Consider the following 20,386-nt stretch of genomic DNA (forward strand, 5'->3'; position numbering starts at 1 on the left):
GTCCCGTTGTAGTGAATGGAGATTTGGCTGAGTGCCAAATTCTCCGTCGCTGCTGCAGCAGCGACGTGGGACTTGAACAGCAGGCAAGATCGTGCCCTTAGTCTTTAGCCAAGCATGTTCTCAGAATTATACCAAGCAGTTTTAAACAAAGGAAATATAGATGTATAACTTAGTATATTTCAATTTGAGGTACAGTGTTTAACCTGCCTGAGGCCAGGATCAACCTATGAAATTCAAGATGGCTCCTGTACAGTCATTTCCCAAGGGAGCTCCCCATTGTACTTGGGCAGTACAGTGGTTAGCACTGTTACCTCACAGAATCAGGGACCCAGGTTCAGTTCTGGCCTCGAGTGACCGTCTCTGTGGAGTTTGCATGTTCTCCCCATGTCTGCATGAATTTCTACCAGGTGCTTCAGTTTCCCCTTCCACAGACCAAAGATGTGCAAGTTACGTGGATTAGCTATGCTAAATTGCCCCTTAGTGTAAGGATGCGGTTACAGAGCTGGGGCCTGTGTCGGATTGTTATCGGTGCAGCATGATGGGCTGAATGGCCTCCTGCATTGTAGGGATTCTATGACCTTATAACCATGCATCTGTGGCCAGAAGGGGCATGGGGGAGGGGGGGGCGTCATTTAATTGAATTGGATCTGGAGGAGCGGGGTGGGGTGAGATTTGGGCCTGGTGAGGGAGTGTGGCAAAGAATCGTCTTGGATGTGAGGGAAATTCTGTGGGTGGGGCATTCCCTTCAGGAGGTGTAGTCCCGGGGCAAGTGAAGTCTGAGGGATGAGGGAAAACACTGCAAGGTGGGAAGTCACATGGGCAGGAATAGTCAGTGGGTGGGGAGGATCCCTGGGGATTCGGGATGTGAGAAGAGTCCTGTGGAGGCTCTATATGTGGGTCTGTGAAAGAGGTTTTATTCTAGCCTTTTCTGGGTAATTATTGATGTAACCATCCGAAGTTCGCAATTGAAATCACGTTTTCGGATGTTTGACAGTGTAACTCGATTATCCAGGGAAGCTTGCTCTTTAAACCTTACCTGTGAACCTCTAGGGAGGGGTTTTCAGTGCATCTTTGAGGGTGCCTTGGAGCTTGGAAGTTACGGTCATTTTTTTGCTAATTACTTTTAAAGTACAGATGCCTATTTACATATAGTATGTTGATCTATGTAATATGTGAACTTTTTGAATTCTATACTGAATGTCATGATGCTACCTTATTGCCATTTTGCCTTTGTTGGCGTCTGGGGACGTGTTCATTTTCAAATGTTAAAATGGGGCCGTATTAAAAATAGTTCGTGAAGCTTTGCTTTGCTAGCTTGTTAAGGTGCATCCTCCTCCCACCCTGCCTTTCTTCTTTTAAGCACCCCATCCTTCAACATTGCTGAATCGAAATTCTTGAACTCCCTTCCAAACAATATTTTGGGCGTTCATACAACACATGGCCTGTAGCCTTTAAGAAGGCAATATGCCATTATCTTCCAGAGAGCAATTAGGGATGGACTCCCATGAACAAATAATAAAAACTCTCTGTCACCCTCCCTCACCCCTGCTCCCATGGTAAAAGTGTCCTTTATTTTTCATTAGGAGTTGGTCACCCTGCAGACCACTGGTTTGACTGGTTTTTCAGCTTCAGTCCGCTCCTGATCAAAATATCAGCAGAGAAATCTGCTGCTGCTTTTAGATCTTGTGTGTACTCCAGTCTTTGCATCTGAGTCTTCACATCACTTGGATCTTCATTCCATTGGAAATACGTCTATCAGTACATCCTCCAATACGCTATACCTAACAGCTTCTGAACTTGTTTTACCAGCCTTCTAACTCCAATAACAGCTCGTTAATGACTTCATGCTGATTCCACTTTCCTGAGTTGTCATTATTCCACCACAGGACCTCAGACTTGAACTCTGGATTACTTTTTATTACCACTATCTATTTCCTATTGCCTTTTTACTATACTGTTTTTATGTACCTTAGCTTCTTTATAATACATCTATGTAATTAGAGCTTTCCCTGCTTCAATTCACGATCGTATTTTCACTTCCACTTCAGACCTGCACCCATCAATTTATTTCTACTTTTGCCCTTTTTAATTTCCTTTCTCTGCACCACTCTTCGACAAATTTATTGTGCATTTTTAGTGATAATTACTCCACCATTGAGTGCCTTCAGTTGACTGGGCCCCAAACTTTGAAATTACCTCTTTACCCCTCTGCAGCTCTTCACATCACATTTCCCCTTTAAGACACTTCTTAAAATCTAATTCTTTGAAACAGCTTTTGGTGATCTGTCCTCATAATCTCTTGTGTGGTTCGGTGTCATTCCTTGGGATGGGCACAGTAAGAGGTTGCACAACATCATCTTACAGTCCAACAGGTTTATTTGGAATCATGAGCTTTCAGAGGGCTGCTGCTCCTTCAGGTGAGTGAAGGAGCAGCACTTCAGAAGCTCATGATTCCAAATAAGCCTGTTGCACTTCAACCTGGTGTTGTGAGATTTATTAAAATAAATCTAAGTTATTATTGTTATGCATAAGATTTTATACAGTACCTATCAGTACCACCAAATAGGTTTGCACAATGCACAGATATCCAAGGACAAACTGATGTATTTTGCAGTTTCTAGTACTTTCTCAACTCTTTTTTGAAATGTTTGGCAATCCAATTTTTATTTTTATGTTCTGAAACTGCTCTCTGTAATTTTGTTTTTGCACCCTGTGTGGCATCTAGAAAGTTTAACTTCTTGTTTACATTGATAGACCTGTGGAATACAGTTTTCTTCCTTCCGTGGATCCAGAAACGGTTTTGCAAACAGGTAGCTTTTTCTAATGAATATTAAGTCTTCAAAAGTATTTTAATTGCCATAGAAAATACTAAATTTAATTATGCAATTAACTTGTGAAACTGATTTGTTCTGCAAAATCAGGTCCAAGTGGTACCTCTGCATCTGTTTTGGATTGTTTATGTATAGGATAGCAGCTTAAATATCAATGCCACTTTTTTAAAAAAAAACTTGAGTTACTTCCGCTAATAACAGCTGTGTGTTTATGTGTATGTATTACAAGTCAGATAATCTTGTGATATTGGTCTTTTCAGATGTTTAAAAGGAGAGACTCCTTTTTCATGCACAATCCTCTATAAACGTAGTTATCTTATAAATTATAGTGAGTTTTTTTAGAACATGCCCACTTTTTTGGCAATTAAAAAGTTTATTGTCTATTTAGCTTCCAAACATATGTGAATTAGTCAGTCTCACACAAATGGGCGCCGTACCTGCTCCCGTATTGTAGTAATTTCTGATCCAATTCCCCCATTTTTGGTTCTGACAGGCAGTACTGTTTTGTTGCTGTTCATCAAGAGAAAAACATAGTCTTACGGACTCAAAATGTCAACTCTGTTTCTCTCTTCACAGATGCAGCCAAGGCTGCTGAGTTTTTCTGTTTTTAATTATGTATAATTCATGCACCTGCTAACCTTGAATAAACTTCAAACTTTTGCCTTTGGTCCAGTGCTATCAATTGATGCAATCTATTCCAATAATGGATATGTTATGTTCCGTATATATATGGAAAAAAGGCCTATTCTGCTCAGTTGTTTCTATGTTTAGCTTCCCACAGACATAGAATAAATGGGATCATGAAAGGTTCTTAAGCTGTAAGCTGCGGCTTGATGAGTACCACTTTTGCCACTGTCAAAATGTTGTGGGACTTGTGCACAATAGTCTAGGCCTACACTCTGTTGTAGTACTGGGGGAATGCTGTACTGTCAAATGCTACTTTTCAAATGAGAAGGTAAATTGAATACTGATCTACTGTAAAAGTTTCAATGACACTATTTTGGAGAAGAGTTGAGTTACTCCCAATGCAAAGCAGGGGAGTTATTCCCAGTGTCTTGGCCAATATTTATCCCTCAATCAACAGCATAAAAACGTTGACTTGGTCAGTATCACTTTGCTGTTTATAGGAACTTGCTGTTTTCATATGGGCTGCTGCATTTCCTGCATTATGGCTTGGATGACTACCAGTATGGAGAGACTCTTTGCTGTGGTGAAAATCTCGGAAATTACGGAAAACTCTAAATTCCACCCATGTTCACTCAACGTTGCTGACAAGTTTACTTTAGATAAGGCTTAGTATGTGTTATTTTGTGCTCTGATCCAGGCCGTTGCAATCACCTCTCTTCTTGTGGGAGAGTAGACAGATTTCCTTTTTGTTGATGTCTGAAACTTTCTTTGGTATGAACAGGGCATTTTCATGATGCAACATGAAAACTAAAATCCAAATATTTGAATTCTGTTGTTATTTCATGTGCTAAATGAGGTGCATGAATACTAATCACAAATAAATGCTCCCTCAGTTTGGCATTAAGCGATAAGATGTCAAATTCTTCTTTTAGTTCCCTTAGGGCAGTCTCTATATTATCTCAGTAATGGGAGGTGACATAACGGCAAGACTTCTTTACGAAGAGGATTTGTTAAAGTGTCTAAGAAATGCACATAAAGCAGAAATCATTGTACTTGCAAGGGCATAATAAATGCCTGAGAAAATATTTTAATTTTTTCATGAGATGTGGGTGTCACTGGCCAGGCCAGCATTTGTTGCCCATCCCCAATTACTCTTGAGAAGGTGGTGTGAGCTGCATTCTTGAACTACTGCTATTCCACATGGTTTAGATGCACCACAGTAATCTTAGGAAGGGAGTTCCAAGATTTTGATCCAGTGACAGTGAAGCAATGGCAATATAGTTCTAAATCAGGATTGTGTGTGGCTTGAAGGTGAATTTGCAGGTGATGGTGTTCCCATATATCTGCTATCCTTCACCTTCTAGTTGATAGAGGTTGTGGCTTTGGAAGATGCTTTGGTGATTTGCTGAAATGCATCTTGTTGATATGTACTGCTGCCACTTTGGTGTTGAGGGGAATACACGTTTAAGATGGTGGATGGGGTGCCAGTCAAGTAGACTGCTTTGTTTTGGATGGTGTTCAGCCTCTTGAGTGTTGTTGAAGTTGTACTCATCCAGGCAACTTGAGTATATTCCATCACAGACTTGTGCCTTGTAGGTGGTAAAGGAATTCTGCAGCAAGTAACTCACTTACTGACTTCTCAGGGGCTTTGAGAAGTCAGTAAGTGAATTACTTGCCGCAGAATTCCCAGCCTATGATTTGCTTCTGTCGCCACAGTATTTGTACGCTGAATCAGTTCCTCCCTTTGAACAAATAGATGTCTGTTTCAAAATTGCATGTTTCAGTTTTGAAGTAAGGAATGTTTGTATCATTGGTATATGTGAATTAGTGTTTAAATATTTTCTGTAATTACTCCAAAGGTCATGAACTACTGTCAGAATTGCAGCAGCGCCGCTTTAATGGGTTAGAAGGGGGTATGTCGTGGTCCCCAATGGATGATGAATTGTTAGCTCAGCCCAAAGTAGTGAAGTTACTGGATTCTCTACGAGAACAATACACTAGGTATCAGGAAGTCTGCAGACAGCGTAATAAACGTACTCAACTTGAGGAGATACAACAAAAAGTTATGCAGGTGTGTAATAATTCTGAATGTTATGCAAATTTTTACAAATTGCAATTGTTTAATCTTAAAATAACTGTGCTCACTTCTTGCGACGTTGAGCCCTCTCAGTCATCAGATTGCATGCGTGTGTTCTCTTATCTCCTTTTCATCTAAGCTAACTGTTGAGATATTGCAGTAGGCCTGTGGTTCCCTGAGGTGAAGAGAGATCAATTAACAAGGGTGTTATGGTTCTGCCTCTGAGTCAGAATATTATTTTTCAAGCTCCATTTTAAAGACTTGGCACATGATCTAGATTAACATTTCAGTACAATTTAAGAGTATGCTGCATGATTGAAGATACCACCTTTTAGAATGTTCAACTAAAGCTTTCATGGCACTGTTTGAAGAACAGCAGGGGAGTACTGGCTAACATTTACTCCAAAACCAACATAACGAAAAAATCAAGTATCCAGTTATTAATCTGTTATTTGTGGGATCCTTTCTGTGCATACTTGCTGCAGCATTCCCTAGATTACAACAGTGACTTAAAACTAAAACTAAAATGTATTTCATTGGTCGTGGAGTACTTTGTGACATCCTGAGACTGTGAAAGGCACTGTATAAATAACTATTTCTCTCTTCCTCATTGCTGATTGCTATCCAGCAAGCCTTAAGAAAACAATTGCATGTGTGGATTTGGTAAACTTAGTTTTTTCACATGGCAGATTTGACTGGTGTCATTCCCTTCCCAGGCTTATAAAAGAGCCTCTGACCAATGTTCATGGTGGCTGGTGATATAGAAAGTACAGCTGCCAATTATAGTGCTATGAAAATCCGGGCTGGATAAATGGCCAGAATGCAGGAGAGCAGACATCTTCGAGAGTTGTAAGGCTGATGAAATGGGGAAGAAGCGAAGAATGAGGTGTTTAATAGGGGCAGTTTGCAACACTGGGTCCAGATAATTGATGGCATAGCCACTAAATGCAGAAGAGACTAGAATCAGAGGAGCAGGTACTTTGAGGAAGAATGGGTTGTAGTACAACAACATGCCTCATAGGTAATGAGGGATGAACCCATGGAGGGGTTTACCATTGAGGATGAGAGTTCCAAATTTGAGGTAATGTGGGACTGAGAGCCAATGTAGACTAAAGAGTAAGGGCTTGAGTGGGGCTTGATCCAGTCTAAGATGAGGTTGCCACAGTTTTGGAAGGACTGAATCTTGAGGAGTTGAGAATTGGAAGCAAACCAAGAGAACATTTTGATATTGAGTCTAGAGGTAAAATGTTCATGCATTTCAAGATTTCTTTTACAGTACCTGGAACATCTGTCTTTAAAATTTGTTCATTTAACTTTTCATTGTCAGTGGTGGTTGACAACAATCCGTTAAAATCTTGGAAGCTGGTTTCTTATGAGTCCATACTTTGAGGCAAATGAGAAATGACGCGTATGAAAGGACTAATCTTTTGCAGGCTGCCATTTCCCAGATGAGCTGACCTGCAGGTTAATTAATGGCACTACTTGAAGAGTACATCCAGAATCATTCACAATGAATAAAAGACCCCTGACTTGATCATCAAGGAATAAAACATTTTAAATGTTAAATAAATCTTCAAAGAGGATTGTTTATTTGGAAGAGGTGGTCTAATTTTGGTTATTTTGGAATCCATTTCTCTTTCAAGACTGTTAGCATTCCACAACTGGAAAATATAGATTTTGAACATATTAATGTTACTACTTTGTGGATTGGTAAACAATTGCTGTCATGATTCAAGCAGCTTCCCTGAGAGCTGGGCAGTGTGCTTTGTGTTGTGTTTAAACTTTCAACTAAGAGATACGCGAGCAATGCATGTTGAGTCTTCATGCTGTTTTTTTTCCTCTCCCTTTCCCATTCTCTGATTTGTAGAAATCTCTGCTTTCATTCTACATCTCTTGCCAAATGGCCCACTGAAATTAGAAAGTAATTTCAGAGGAATCGCGGTAAAGGGTGGCATGCTCAGTCTCCAGAACACTGCATTACTGTGCTACTATACAGTATCACCAGACCATTCACTACAAATTTAATTTTTAAATGGAACAGTAAATGGTTTGCTAAATAGTTGATGCCTGACTGACATATTTGAGTCACTATTGAGTTCCTATTTGAGTCACCGAGTATATCTGGTTGTACCACAGTTTTTTGTTGTGTTGTTTTATTTCACACTACAGGGATTTTCAGAAATATTGACCTGATGAAGATTTGCCGTTCAATTTCGTTCAGTTAACGAAATTAATTTCTCACTTCAGGTTGTGAACTGGCTGGAAGGACCTGGCTCAGAACAACTGAGGACTCAGTGGGGAATTGGGGATTCTATTCGAGCTTCGCAAGCCTTGCAGCAAAAACATGAGGAAATAGAAAGCCAGCACAGCGTAAGGATTTGTTTTTGTGCAGTTTACAACAGAAGTATATTTAATGCATGTGAATTAATAGGTTTAAAAATGCAAAGAGTTCAAGATGCCAGTTTATTTTCTTAGGATTTATAACTATTATTTCTGTTTAGAGGGAAAGAAACAAAAATTTAAAACACGTTTCTGCAATAAAATAATTATACTAAAATAATGTGCATGGTGTGCTCCTTTTTACAATATACAATTTTCCCATGAAATAAAGTTGGAACAAGCTAAATGATCTGATTGGCATTCTGCTGAAAAGTACAGTATTACAAAGTATCCAATGAATACTACAGGAAATGCTCATGATTCTTAATCTTGTCTCTGACAGTTGCTGTAGTTAAAAATTAATTTTAATCTTGTCATTTTTATCATCATTGGCCCATTCCATGCTACCTGTCAGAACACCATAATGCTGAAAAATGTTTGATGCCAAGTTCATGTGTTACGTAAAAAGTGATTGAAAATAAAATGTCTCATAAAAGTCAAAAAGCCTGTGGCAGTGCCATGTTACAGTAACTTCTTAATTTTCAACCAGTGATAAAATTAGACGAGTGCTGAACTTTGCATGTCATGTTGCATCACCTGAGACTGGTATGGCTCTTCAAAATATAAATGTGGAAACAGATTAAGGGTCAGATTTACAGTGTGTGACAAATAGGAGAATGGAAGATGGGTTGCAACTTAATAATAAATGGTTTATAAACATCTCAATGCTTAACTCAGTACAATTGTGAGCTGAAACTCAAATAAGATTTGCAAAAGTCTTCCCAAGAGTGTTTAACGTGTAGGTGTGCCCCCAGATCTGTAGCTAAACTCATGCGTCATCATTAACTTACATAAAATATATAAACTGATAATTTTATGAAGTTGAATGGAATGTTCTTTTCATTTGAGTTTCCAAGAAATTGCTAACATCTTAACTTTCTTTATGCTTCACAACAATTGTACTAGTAGTTGATCACTGGTCATGTTGCATTAGGAGATCGAAATCATGTATAGTCTTCAGGTGAACTAGGGACAATGAGGGATAATTGAACTAAGGCATGTAAATATAACTTAGTCCCAGTTTTTAAAGCATATATTCCTATTTTTATAATATGTTGATTTTATATTATTTGTAATAATTAGACATCAAAACCTGCAACAGATTTGCCAAGTCAAAAAGTAGAATTGGTTAGAGCAAGGAAGATTTTCTGCAGTCTAAGGTCCAGCTCTGGGATTTAAAATACAATATTTTTAAAAAATTCTTTCACTGGGTTTGGGTGTTGCTAGCTAGGCCAGCATCTGTTACCCATCCCTAATCGGCCTCAAGAAGATAGTGGCGAGCTGCCTTCTTGAGTTGCTGCCAGTCCATGTGGTGTCGGAACATCCACAGTGCTGTTAGGAAGTGAGCTCCAGGATTTTGAATGAGCAACAATGAAGCAATGGTGTTACAGTTCCAAGACAGGGTGATATGGAGGGGAGCTTGCAGTTGGTGGTATTCCCATATATCTGCTGCCCTTTTTCTTCTAGCTGATCATGGGTTTGGAAGATTCTGTTGAAGGAGCCTTGGTGACTTGCTGTCGTGCATGTTGTAGATGGTGCATACTGCTGCCACTGTGTGTTGGTATTGGAGGAAGTGAATGTTTAAGGCGGGTTGATGGGGTGCCAGTCAAGGAGGCTGTTTGTCTTGGCTGGTGTTAAACTTTTAAGTGTTGTTAGAGTTACACTCATCCAGGCAAGTGGAGGATATCCCATCACATTCTTCACTTGTGCCTCGTAGATGGTGGACAGACTTTCGGGAGTTATTCGTCACAAAGTTCCCAGCCTCTGGCGTGTTTTTATAGCCGCATTATTTATGACTTGCGCAGTTCAGTCAATGGTAATTCCCAGGATGTGGAAAGTGGAGGACTCAGCAATGGTAATGCCATTGAATATCAAGGAGAGGTGGTTAGATTCTCTCATTGGAAATGGTTATTTTCTGACTCTTGTGTGGTACAAATATTACTGGCCCCTTATCAGCCCAAACTTTACAGTTACCTAGGTTTTGTTGCATATGGATATGGACTACTGTTGTGTCTAAGCGTTGCGAAAGATACTGAAAATTGTTTAAACATCACAAACATTATTACTTTAACCTTATGATGGAGAGGAGGTCATCGATGAAGCTGCTGAAGATGGTTGGACCTAGGACCCTACAATCCTGCAGCAATGCCCTGGGACTGAGAGGCTTGACTTCCAAAAACCACAACCACCTTCTTTTGTGCTAAGTATGTCTCCAACCAGTGGAGAGTTTTCACAGCTATTCCTGTTGACTTCAGTTTTGCTAGGGTTCCATGATGCCACACTTGGCCAAATGAAGCCTTGATGTCAAGCCTGTCACTCTCACCTTCCTTCCTTGAGTTCAGCAGGTTTTTCCATTTTAAGCCAAGTCTGTAACGAGATCAGGAACTGAGTGGCCCTGGACATTGATAAGTAAGTGATAGCACTGTTGACATTATGTCCCATCACTTTGCTGATGATTGAGAGTACACTGATACTGTTGTGATATTTGGCTGAGTTGGATTTGTCCTGCTTTTTATGAACAGGACATATCTGGGCAATCTTCCATGTTGCCAAGTTGATACCAGTGTTGTAGCTGTATTGGAACAGCTTGGTGAGGAACATGGCTAGTTCTAGAGCAACAAGTCTTCAGTACAGTGTTGTCAGGTTCCAAAGCCTTTGCAGTATCTTGACATCATGTGGTATGAATCAAATTAGCATTTATGATTCTGGGGACCTCAGAAGGAGACCAAAATGGATCATCCATTTGACACTTGGGGCTGAAGATTTTTGAAAATGCTCAGCCTTGTCTTACACTAATCTACTGGGCATCCCTGTCATTGAGGATAGGGATATTTGTGGAGCCTCCTTCTCCAGTTTGTTGTTTAATTGTCCACCGCCATTCATGATTGGGTGCAACAAGACTACAGAGCTTGGACCTCATCTGTTTGTTTTGGGATTGCTTAGCCCTGCCTATCGCTGGTTCCCCTGTTTGTCATGTGATAGAGCCTTTGGCGACAGTCCTGTGTTGTAGCTTCACCAGGTTGCCATCTTTAAGTATGCCTGATGTTTCTCTTGTTGTGATATCTGAACTCTTATTTAAACCAGGGGTGATCCCCAGCTTGACAGTAATGAGAGGGTGATATTCTGAGCCATGCATTCAGATCTTGAACACAGTTCTGATGTTGATAGCCCACAACACCTCATGAAAGGCTAGTTTTGATTTTTGAGATCTGTTTGAAATCTGTCTTATTTCACAGAATCGCACAATGGTTATGGTTCAGAAGGAGGCTATTTAGCCCATCGTGTCTGCACCGGCTCTCCAAATGAGCATCGTGATTTAGTGCCATTCCACTGCCTTTTCCCTGTCCACCTGCACATAGTTTCTATTAAAGTAATCATCTAATTCCCTCATGAATGTTTCAATTAAATGTATCCCCACCATACTTCCAGGCAGCGCAGTCCAGACAAACCGCTCATGTGAAAAAATTTTTCCCCACATCACATTTGCTTCTTTTGCAAATCACTTGAAATCTCTGTCCTCTTGTCCATGATCCTTCTACGAGCAGGAACAGTTTCTCCCTATTCCCTCTATCTAATCTCCTCATGATTTTGAGCATTGATATCAAATTTCCTCTTAGCCTTCTTCTGTCTAAAGAGAACTGTCCCAACCTCTCCAGTCTATCCTTAAAACTGAAGTTTCTCATCCCTGGAACCATTCTTGTAAACTTCTGCACTCTCTCCAATGCTTTCACATCCTTCCTATAGTTAATCAGTACTCCTCCATGTTGGACACCAACTGGAAGATGTACTGTGTGCTGATGTACTGAAGTGTACTCTGGACAAGAGTCTTTAATGACGATCACTAAGAGTAGCTCAGTAACATCATTACTAACCGCGTCCTGAAGGATATCACTGTTAAGACTGGATCTCAGGCAGGTGGAACTGTGTCGAACTGTACGCAGTACTCCAGATGAGATCTAATAAGTTCAGCATAATTTCCTTGCTCTTGTACTCTATGCCCCTATTAATAAAAGTAGTAAAAAGTCTGACAACACCAGGTTTTAGTCCAACCGATTTTATTTGATAATAGACTCACAAGCTTTCGGGGTTAGTCCCTTCGTCAGGTGAATGGAGAGTTCTGGCCTCAGACAGAGCATATAAAGCACAGACAGTTTAGAGATTACTGATTAGAATGTGAATCCTTACACCTAACCTGCTGTTCAAGACCTGAAGTGGCTGACAATGTGAGTGGAAGGAGCACTGATCACAGTTTAAAGAGATGTGTATTGTCTCCAGACAGTACAGTAAGTGAGGTTTTGCAAACCCAGGCAAGTCACGGGGTTACAGATAGTGCGACATGAACCCAAGATCCATCTGTAACCCCGTGACTTGCCTGGGTTTGCAAAACCTCACTTACTGTACTGTCTGGAGACAATACACATCTCTTTTTAACCTGTGATCAGTGCGCCTTCCACTCACATTGTCAGCCACTTCAGGTCTTGAACAGCAGGTTAGGTGTAAGGATTCGCATTCTAATCAGTAATCTGTAAACTGTCTGTGCTTTATATGCTCTGTCTGAGGCCAGAACTCTCCATTCACCTGAAGAAGGGACTAACCCCGAAAGCTTGTGAGTCTATTATCAAATAAATCGGTTGGACTAAAACCTGGTGTTGTCAGACTTTTTACTGTGTTTACGCCAGTCCAATGCTGGCATACCCACATCGTGCCTATTAATAAAACCCAGAATACTATGTTTTATTAACTGTTCTCTCCATCTGTCCTGCTACCTTGAATGATCTATGCAAATTTACACTGGACTCTCTGCTCGTGCACTCCCTTAAGAATTTTATCCTGTAATTTAATTGTCCGTCCACATTCTTCCCAACAAAGTGCATCACCTCATGCTTCTCCATATTGAACTTCATCTGCCACCTATCTTCCCACTCCACCATCATCTTGTTTATGTCCCTTCGAAGTTTTACACTGTCCTTCTGACAGATTATAATGCTTCCAAATTTTGTGCCATCTGCAAATTTTGAAATTGTCACCTGATCACCAAAATCTAGATCATTACTATGTCAGGAAAAGCAAGAGTCCCAATTCCAAACTCTGGGAACACCATTACCAGCCTTCCTCCAGCCCAAAAATTATCCATTGACATTGCTCTCTGTGACCTCCTCACAAATTCCAGCAAGAAATCCATGTTGGTTCTGCCTAATTGCCCCACATTTTTCTATACGATTATGAATTCTATCCCAAATAAGCTTGCCCACAACTGATATTAAATTAACTGGCCAGTAAGGTGGTGTGCAGCATAATACAATGGAAGGCATCCTCAATGTAAAGACAGGAATTTGTTTCCATAACTGTGCGGTGGTCACTTCTATCAGTGCTCTCATGGGACCGATGCATCGTTAGCAGATAGATCTGTGAGGATGCGATCAAGTAGGTTTTCTCTTTTATTGATTCCCTCACCACCTGCCACAGATCCAGTCTTAATTGTGATATCCTTCAGGACTCGGCCAGCTCAGTTAGTAATGGTTTACTGTGCCACTCTTGGTGATGGTCATTGAAGACCTTCACCTTGTGTACATTCTGTCCCCAAGGCACCCTCAGTACATCTAGTGTCCAACATGGAGGAGTATCAATTCATCCACTGAGGGGTGTGCGGTAGGTGATAATCAGCACGAAGTTTTCTTGTCTTTATTTGACCTGATGCTATGAGACTTCATGGATTCCAGAGTCAATGTAGAGGATTCCCAGGACAACTCCCTCTTGACTGTAAGCCACTGTACCACAACTTCCAGGGATGATGCTGGTGGTTATGGGACATTGTTAACTATGATTCAGTGAGTATGTCTATGCCAGGATGATGCTTGGTTTGGTCTGTGGAGCAACTGTTCCAATTTTGGCACAAGTCTCCAGGTGTTAGGAAGGAGGACTTTGCAGTCTCAATAGCCTGAGTGTGCCTTTGTCATTTCCAGTACCTACATTGAGATTGGGTGGTCCGTCCAGCTTAATTCCTCTTTGTCTTTGTCACAGTTTGATGTAGCTAAGTGGCATGTTAAGCCATTTCAGCCAATAGTTAAAAGTCAGCAGACCTTCGCCAGACCAGTTAAGCATGAAAGGCAGATTTATTTTCTTTGGGGATTGATGAATCAGATGGGTTTTTATGACAATCCCTGATGGCTTCATGGTCACCATTAATGTGCCTAATTGTTATTTACAAATTTATTAATTGAATTTAAATTCCACCCAGCTCCATGGTGAGATTTAAACCCAAATCCCCAGACCATTAACTTGGGTCTCTGGATTATTAACCAATGACATAACCACTACATCACCATCACCACCTCTCAGAATATTTCCCAACAAGACACAAAGTAGATTATAGATTATTATTACATTGTGTCAATTAATTGGAGTTATTTATAAAGAAGGTTACTTTCATTGTTATAATTGTGAAATTCTGTTTTCATCTGCATGATTAACAAGTTTATTGCTGCAGAATGTTGGAAAATGTGATCTCAGACTAGTGTTCAGCTCGTGACTGCTTGGCAGTTTGCTGAAACTGCCTTTAACTAGGAAATGGTACAATTAACTATGGTAATTTATCTTGATCCAATCCTGCAAATTGTTTTAGTAAGTAATTAAATATTAATTATCCAAATATCTGTTAAATATAATGTTCGCTTCCAGTTAATGAATGTCAGTTATTGAAGGATAGAACTGGAGCCAGTCTTTACACACTTTTATATTTAGAATTATTTATTACAAGACCACACCACCGAACCCAACAACCACAGTTTCAGTCTGTTTCATGCACAGTTTCACCGTTTCATGCCCATTACTTGCATACAATTAAAATATAGTTAAGGGAGCCATGTGAGATAGCAAAAGTATAATTGTATTATTGCCAGTAATATACCAAATTGCCGAGTATAAAATTTACCAAATGTTTGACTGCTTAAATCTATAATGACTTTGTGAAAGGTGTACTCATGGAATAGAATCTTAAAACAGAAGAAAGCCAATTTGCCTGAGGTGCACAATGGTGAGAGACTATTAAATGTTGGTGTTCAGAGAGATTTGAGTACCTAGTACATAAAACATGGAGTGTTAACATGCAGGAACAGCCAAGCAATTCAGATGACAAATGGTATGTTGACCTATATTACAAAGGGATTGGGTTACATGAGTCAGGAAGTCTTGTTACAATTGTATAGGGCTTTGGTGAAACTATATCTGGAGTATTGTGTACAGTTTTTGTCTCTGTACTGAAGGAAGGATAAACCTGTCTCAGTGGGGATGAAACAAAGGCTCCCTCTGTCCAATATACCCATTTACAAAATTAAGTATTCCATGACCTTTCTAATTGCCTTATCAACTTGATATGCCATCTTCAATGATTGTGAATTTGCACCCTGAGATCCCTCTGTTTTTGCAACCCCTCAAAATAATTATTTAGATTATCGTGCCTCACCATGTTGTTCATCCCAAAGTGCAACACTTTACACTTTTCCACATTAAGTTGCATGTTTCTAGTCTGTCTGTGTTATCCTAAAATGTGCAACTACTCTACTCACTATTTACTAAGTTGTCTCGTATTGTATCTTCCATAAAGATCAAAATTCTACTCCCTCTCCCCAAATCCAAATTCTTTTGTATAAAAGAAAAGCAATGGTCATATTACTAACCCCTGATTATCAGCAGTGCATACTTTTCTCCATAAGACATACGAGCAGAATTAGGCCACTCAGCCCATTGAATCTGCTCTGCCATTCAATCATGGCTGATACTTTTCTCATCTGCACTCTCCTGCCTTTTCCTCATAACCTCTGATCCCCTTATTAATCAAGAACCTCTCTATCTCTATCTTAAAGACACTCAATAACCAGGCCTCCACAGTCTTTTGTGGCAAAGACTTCCACAAATTCACCACTCTCTGAAGAAATTCTTTCTCATCTCTAATTTAAAGGATGTGGAGTTGCCAACGTTGGACTGGGGTAGGCACAGTAAGTAGTCTCACAACACCAGGATAAAGTCCCAGGTTTATTTGGTAGCACGAGCTTTCGGAGCATTGCCCCTTCATCAGGTAAGTCATCTGATGAAGGGGCAATGCTCTGAAAGCTCGTGCTACCAAATAAACCTGTTGGACTTTAATCTGGTGTTGTGATACTGTTTTAAAGGATCATCCCTTTAGCCTGAGTTTATGCCCTCTGGTTCTAGTTTTTCCTTCTAGTGGAAACATCCTCTCCACATCCACTCATCCAGGCCTTGCAGTATCCTGTAAGTTTAAATAAGATGCCCCCTCATTCATCTAAACTCCAACAAGTACAGACCCACAGTCCTCAACTGTTCCTCGTTCAACAAGCTCTTCATTCCAGGGATCATTTTTGTGAACCTTGTCCGGACCTTTTCCAAGGCCAGCACATCCTTCCTTAGAAATGGGGCCCAAGACTGTTCGCAATACTCCAAATGGGGTCTGACCAGAGCCTTATGCAGCCTCAGAAGCACATCCCTGCTCTTGACTTCTAGCCCTCTTGACATGAATGCTAACACTGCATTTGCCTTCCTAACTGCCGATTGAACCTGCAAGTTAACCTTAAGAGAATCTTAAACATTGACTCCCAAGCCCCTTTGTGCTTCTGACTTCCTAAGCATTTTCTCATTTAGAAAATAGTCTATGCCTCCATTCCTCCTTCCAAAGTGCATGATCTCACACATTGTATTCCATCTGTCACTTCTTTGCCCACTCTCCTAACCTGTCCAAGTCCTTCTGCAGCCCCTGCTTCCTCAATACTACCTGTCTTTCTACATAACTTTATATCGTCTGCCAACTTAGCAACAGTGCCTTCAGCTCCTCCTTCCAAATTGTTAATGTATATCGTAAAAAGTTGTGGTCCCAGCACTGACCCTTGAGGCGCACCACTAGTCAACGGCTGCCATCCTGAAAAACACCCCTTTATCCTGACTCTCCAGCCAGAAAAACATCAGGTCACTACTACTTTCTACATCTCCTATCCAATTACATGCCGAAGTTACCATCTTCTGTGCTTCTACTTTCTGATTAGGTCTGTGAGATGGTACTTTTTCAAATGACTTTTGAAAATTTTTGCATACAATGACTACCTTCGTTAATCCTTGTGTTGTTTCTATGATTGTATTAATTATATGACTGTGATTCATCCAAATGTCCTCCAGTGAAATAGTATAATATGCGTTTATTGTTCAGTGCACAATTATTTTTCTGTTGATCTGATGTATCTTTAAAGTATCACACTCAATTTTATGAAACAATCTACTTCTCAGTAGCAATAGCCAAGAGTTTTAAAAGGTAGCACTCCAAAAATCAAAACATATGAATATAAATGAAAGGGGCTTAATGGATATAATAACATACATAAACAGTTACCAAACCTAATCAGGAAAGATTTCACATATTTTAGCGTTTCAGTGGCAGTTGTCTTTGTAATGTGTGGATGAGGATGTGTATGTGTGGATATGTTCATGATACAAAAGGTTTATTTCTTGTGCATATTTTAGCATACATGTGGCTGAACTTATGCTTAACATTGTTACTTGCTGCTGTGACAGCCCATATTATATCACGATATCAGTATTGACTTTGTCACTAAATCTGAAAAGGAAAACAAGATCACGAGCAGGCCAATCAAAAGCACCTATAGATTCATACATGTCATGATCTTTGAAAATAGCAGAATGCTGGTTGTTGCAATCAGTCAGATGCAAATTGGATTGTCTGCATTAGAAAATTAGGAATAAATCATCTGTGAGTCCTGCAACAATCTGGGCAGCACAGTGGCACTGCTGTCTCGCAGCTCAAATGGCCAAAGTTTGATTCCAGTCTTGGGTAACTATCTGTGTGAAGTTTGCATGTTCTCCCCATGCAAGCATAAGTTTCCTCAGGGTGCTTCAGTTTGCTCTAGCTGTCCAAAATGTGCAGGTTAGGTAGATTGGCCATGATAATACACAGGGTTACGGGGATTTGGCTGGTGGGTAAGCCTGGGTAAGATCTTTTGGGGACTTGTTGGGCTGCGTGGTTCCTTCTGCACTATAGGGATTATATGATCCTATGATTGCCAGGTTTACTAAGTGCTCTGTTACCATCATCAATTAATTGTAGAGCAAATAGAAGTAAACCTCCTAGAGCAGAGGGACTGCCTCACAACATGAGGCAACTGATAGAGAATATGCTGTCTAACCAAATGGATTTACTTCTTTCCATGAACCTGCCACATCAAGGCAGTTGCCAATTGGAATCTGGTGGATCAACTAAAGTTTCATTTCGATCGCCGCATGATTCCTTTTATGGAGTCTGTTACTGGAAGCACTCACAGATGTTGTATTTATTACCATAATGCTCATAGTTTGACACATCCCTGAACTTGTCATTGGTACAATCCCCTCCATTATCAGTTGAAGAACTTGATTGGTGGAGCCAAGTCGAGTTCCTATCCATCTCTTCACGATTTTATCTCTAAGAGTCCTTTTCATTATGTATTGTTGTAGAAAACCTTAATCTGGTCACCAAGTCTAAAGAATGTAAGGTAAAAGTATTCCTGTCTTCATCCCATATCTTTTTTGATAGGGTAACAGGGTTAATGTGCTATATATCGATTTTCACAAAAGCATTTGATAAGGTGTCATAATAAGCTTGCGAGCAAAATGAAGCAGATGAGATAAAAGCAACAGTGGATCTGAAATTGACTGAGTGACAGGAAACAGAGTAGTAGTGAACAGTTGTTTTCCAGACTCAGTATGTTGTGTGGTAGTGTTCCCCAGTGGTCTGTACCAGAACCGTGCTTTTCTTGATTTATTTCAGTGATCTAGAATTGTATATATGAAGCACAATTTCAAAATTTGCAGATGACAGAAATTAGAAGAATTGTGAACAGTGAAGAGATAGACTTTAAAAGGACATAGAATGATTGAATGGGCAGATATGTGGCAGATGAAATTTATCGGGGAGAATTCTGAAGTGATGCATTTTTGTAGGAAGAATGAGGAGAAGCAGTATAAATTAAAGGATACACTTCTGTAAGGGGTTCAGGAGCAGAGCGAACTTGGAGTATGTGGACACAAATTATTGAAGGGGGCAGGGCATGTTGACAAAGTGATTAATAAGGCATACAGGATCATGAGCTTCATAAAAAGTGCTTCTGAGGGGGTACAGGAAAGGCACCTGCAAACAGGCACTCAGAACACAAGTATGATTAGTTGACTCTTGTATGGAATGTTGAATGGCATTTTGGATGAAGTTTGTAAGGTTTATGGAGGCCTTAATTTCACCATTGTGGCCAAGAGGAAGGTATGATGCTCTGTAACAGAAGAATGGTAAGGTGAGTGACTGTTGTACAATGGGGATTTAGTGTTGTTTTCATGAAAACTGTAGTCAAGTAATGCATTTACAGATCGTCCAGCTGGAACAGGGAAATCCAAGTGGATAACGCCTCTTGCTGAGAGACTTCCTTACCCACTGCTCCTCTCTATGTGAACTTGGCCTCCTTTTTGATGCCTCTGGCTCAGCTCTATCTCATGCTCCAGTTTAAAATGGGTTACAATTACAGTATCAGTGACTGAGAACAAGTGGTATGACTAGAACCCTTACATTCACAGCCAAAGCCATCTCCACATACAGTGCAGTCTCTGGGCATCATTAATTTTACCCAACTCATCAAACTAGCAAGCAATTCTACAAACTTGACTACTGCAAGTTGTTGATGATAGCTTTAAATAGGTATCTCCTTCCTGCTGTTGAATGCATATTTAGTTGTGCATGTTTAAGAGGGTGCTTTGGCTGGTATGGCAAGATGAAAAATGGCAATTCCAGTGTCAAATCAGCTTCAATGATAACCAATGCCACAATCTACCTATTCTACATAATTATAGCACACACTGCTAATGCCTGCATTACCATCCTCATCAAGATTCCATTCAGTGCGCATTGCACAGGACTCCTGTTCTCTTGCAGCATAGAAACTATTTTACTATCAACTCAACATCTGTAGCACTTGAACTGTGGGGAATAAGGAGTCCAGTGTTTGGATTTATAGGAAGCTGTAAACAGTATTTCCAATACTTAAAGAAAAAAAAAATTAATTCAACTGAAAAATAACTGCAAAAAAAATTGGTAACAATCAAGAGGAGAAATAGACACCATGAAGGAAAAAATTACTTTTGTTGGGGGAAAACAATCTTTAGAGTCTGACCACAACCAAACCTAATATTGCCCTTCTCCCAGTTACAGTTTAACATTTGCGTTCTAAATCTCTCTAAACTTTCAACTCTCAAAAGGCATTGGGAAAATTACTAAAGATAATAGAATTTGAAATCAGAGGAAATACTTGCAATCCTAATTTGAAGCAAAGCAATACCTAAAAGATATAAATATTCTTATTGTAGTGATGCA

The 20,386-nt window shown here is 40.0% G+C and overlaps 1 protein-coding gene across 3 annotated transcripts in view; it reads left to right on the top strand.

Annotated features, from left to right (window-relative positions):
• Positions 1 to 20,386, top strand: part of sestd1 (SEC14 and spectrin domains 1) — a 124,955-nt gene that overhangs the window by 73,412 nt on the left and 31,157 nt on the right. For all 3 annotated transcript variants that reach the window (XM_080198900.1, XM_080198901.1, XM_080198902.1), the window contains 3 exons: positions 2,755 to 2,810; positions 5,318 to 5,529; positions 7,783 to 7,905. In XM_080198900.1, the coding sequence (XP_080055026.1) occupies positions 2,755 to 2,810; positions 5,318 to 5,529; positions 7,783 to 7,905 (391 nt within the window). The remainder of the gene's footprint in view (positions 1 to 2,754; positions 2,811 to 5,317; positions 5,530 to 7,782; positions 7,906 to 20,386) is intronic.

The sequence above is a fragment of the Carcharhinus amblyrhynchos genome, chromosome 11 (genome assembly GCF_965287045.1).
Source record: "Carcharhinus amblyrhynchos chromosome 11, sCarAmb.v2.hapA, whole genome shotgun sequence".
NCBI lineage: Eukaryota > Metazoa > Chordata > Chondrichthyes > Carcharhiniformes > Carcharhinidae > Carcharhinus > Carcharhinus amblyrhynchos.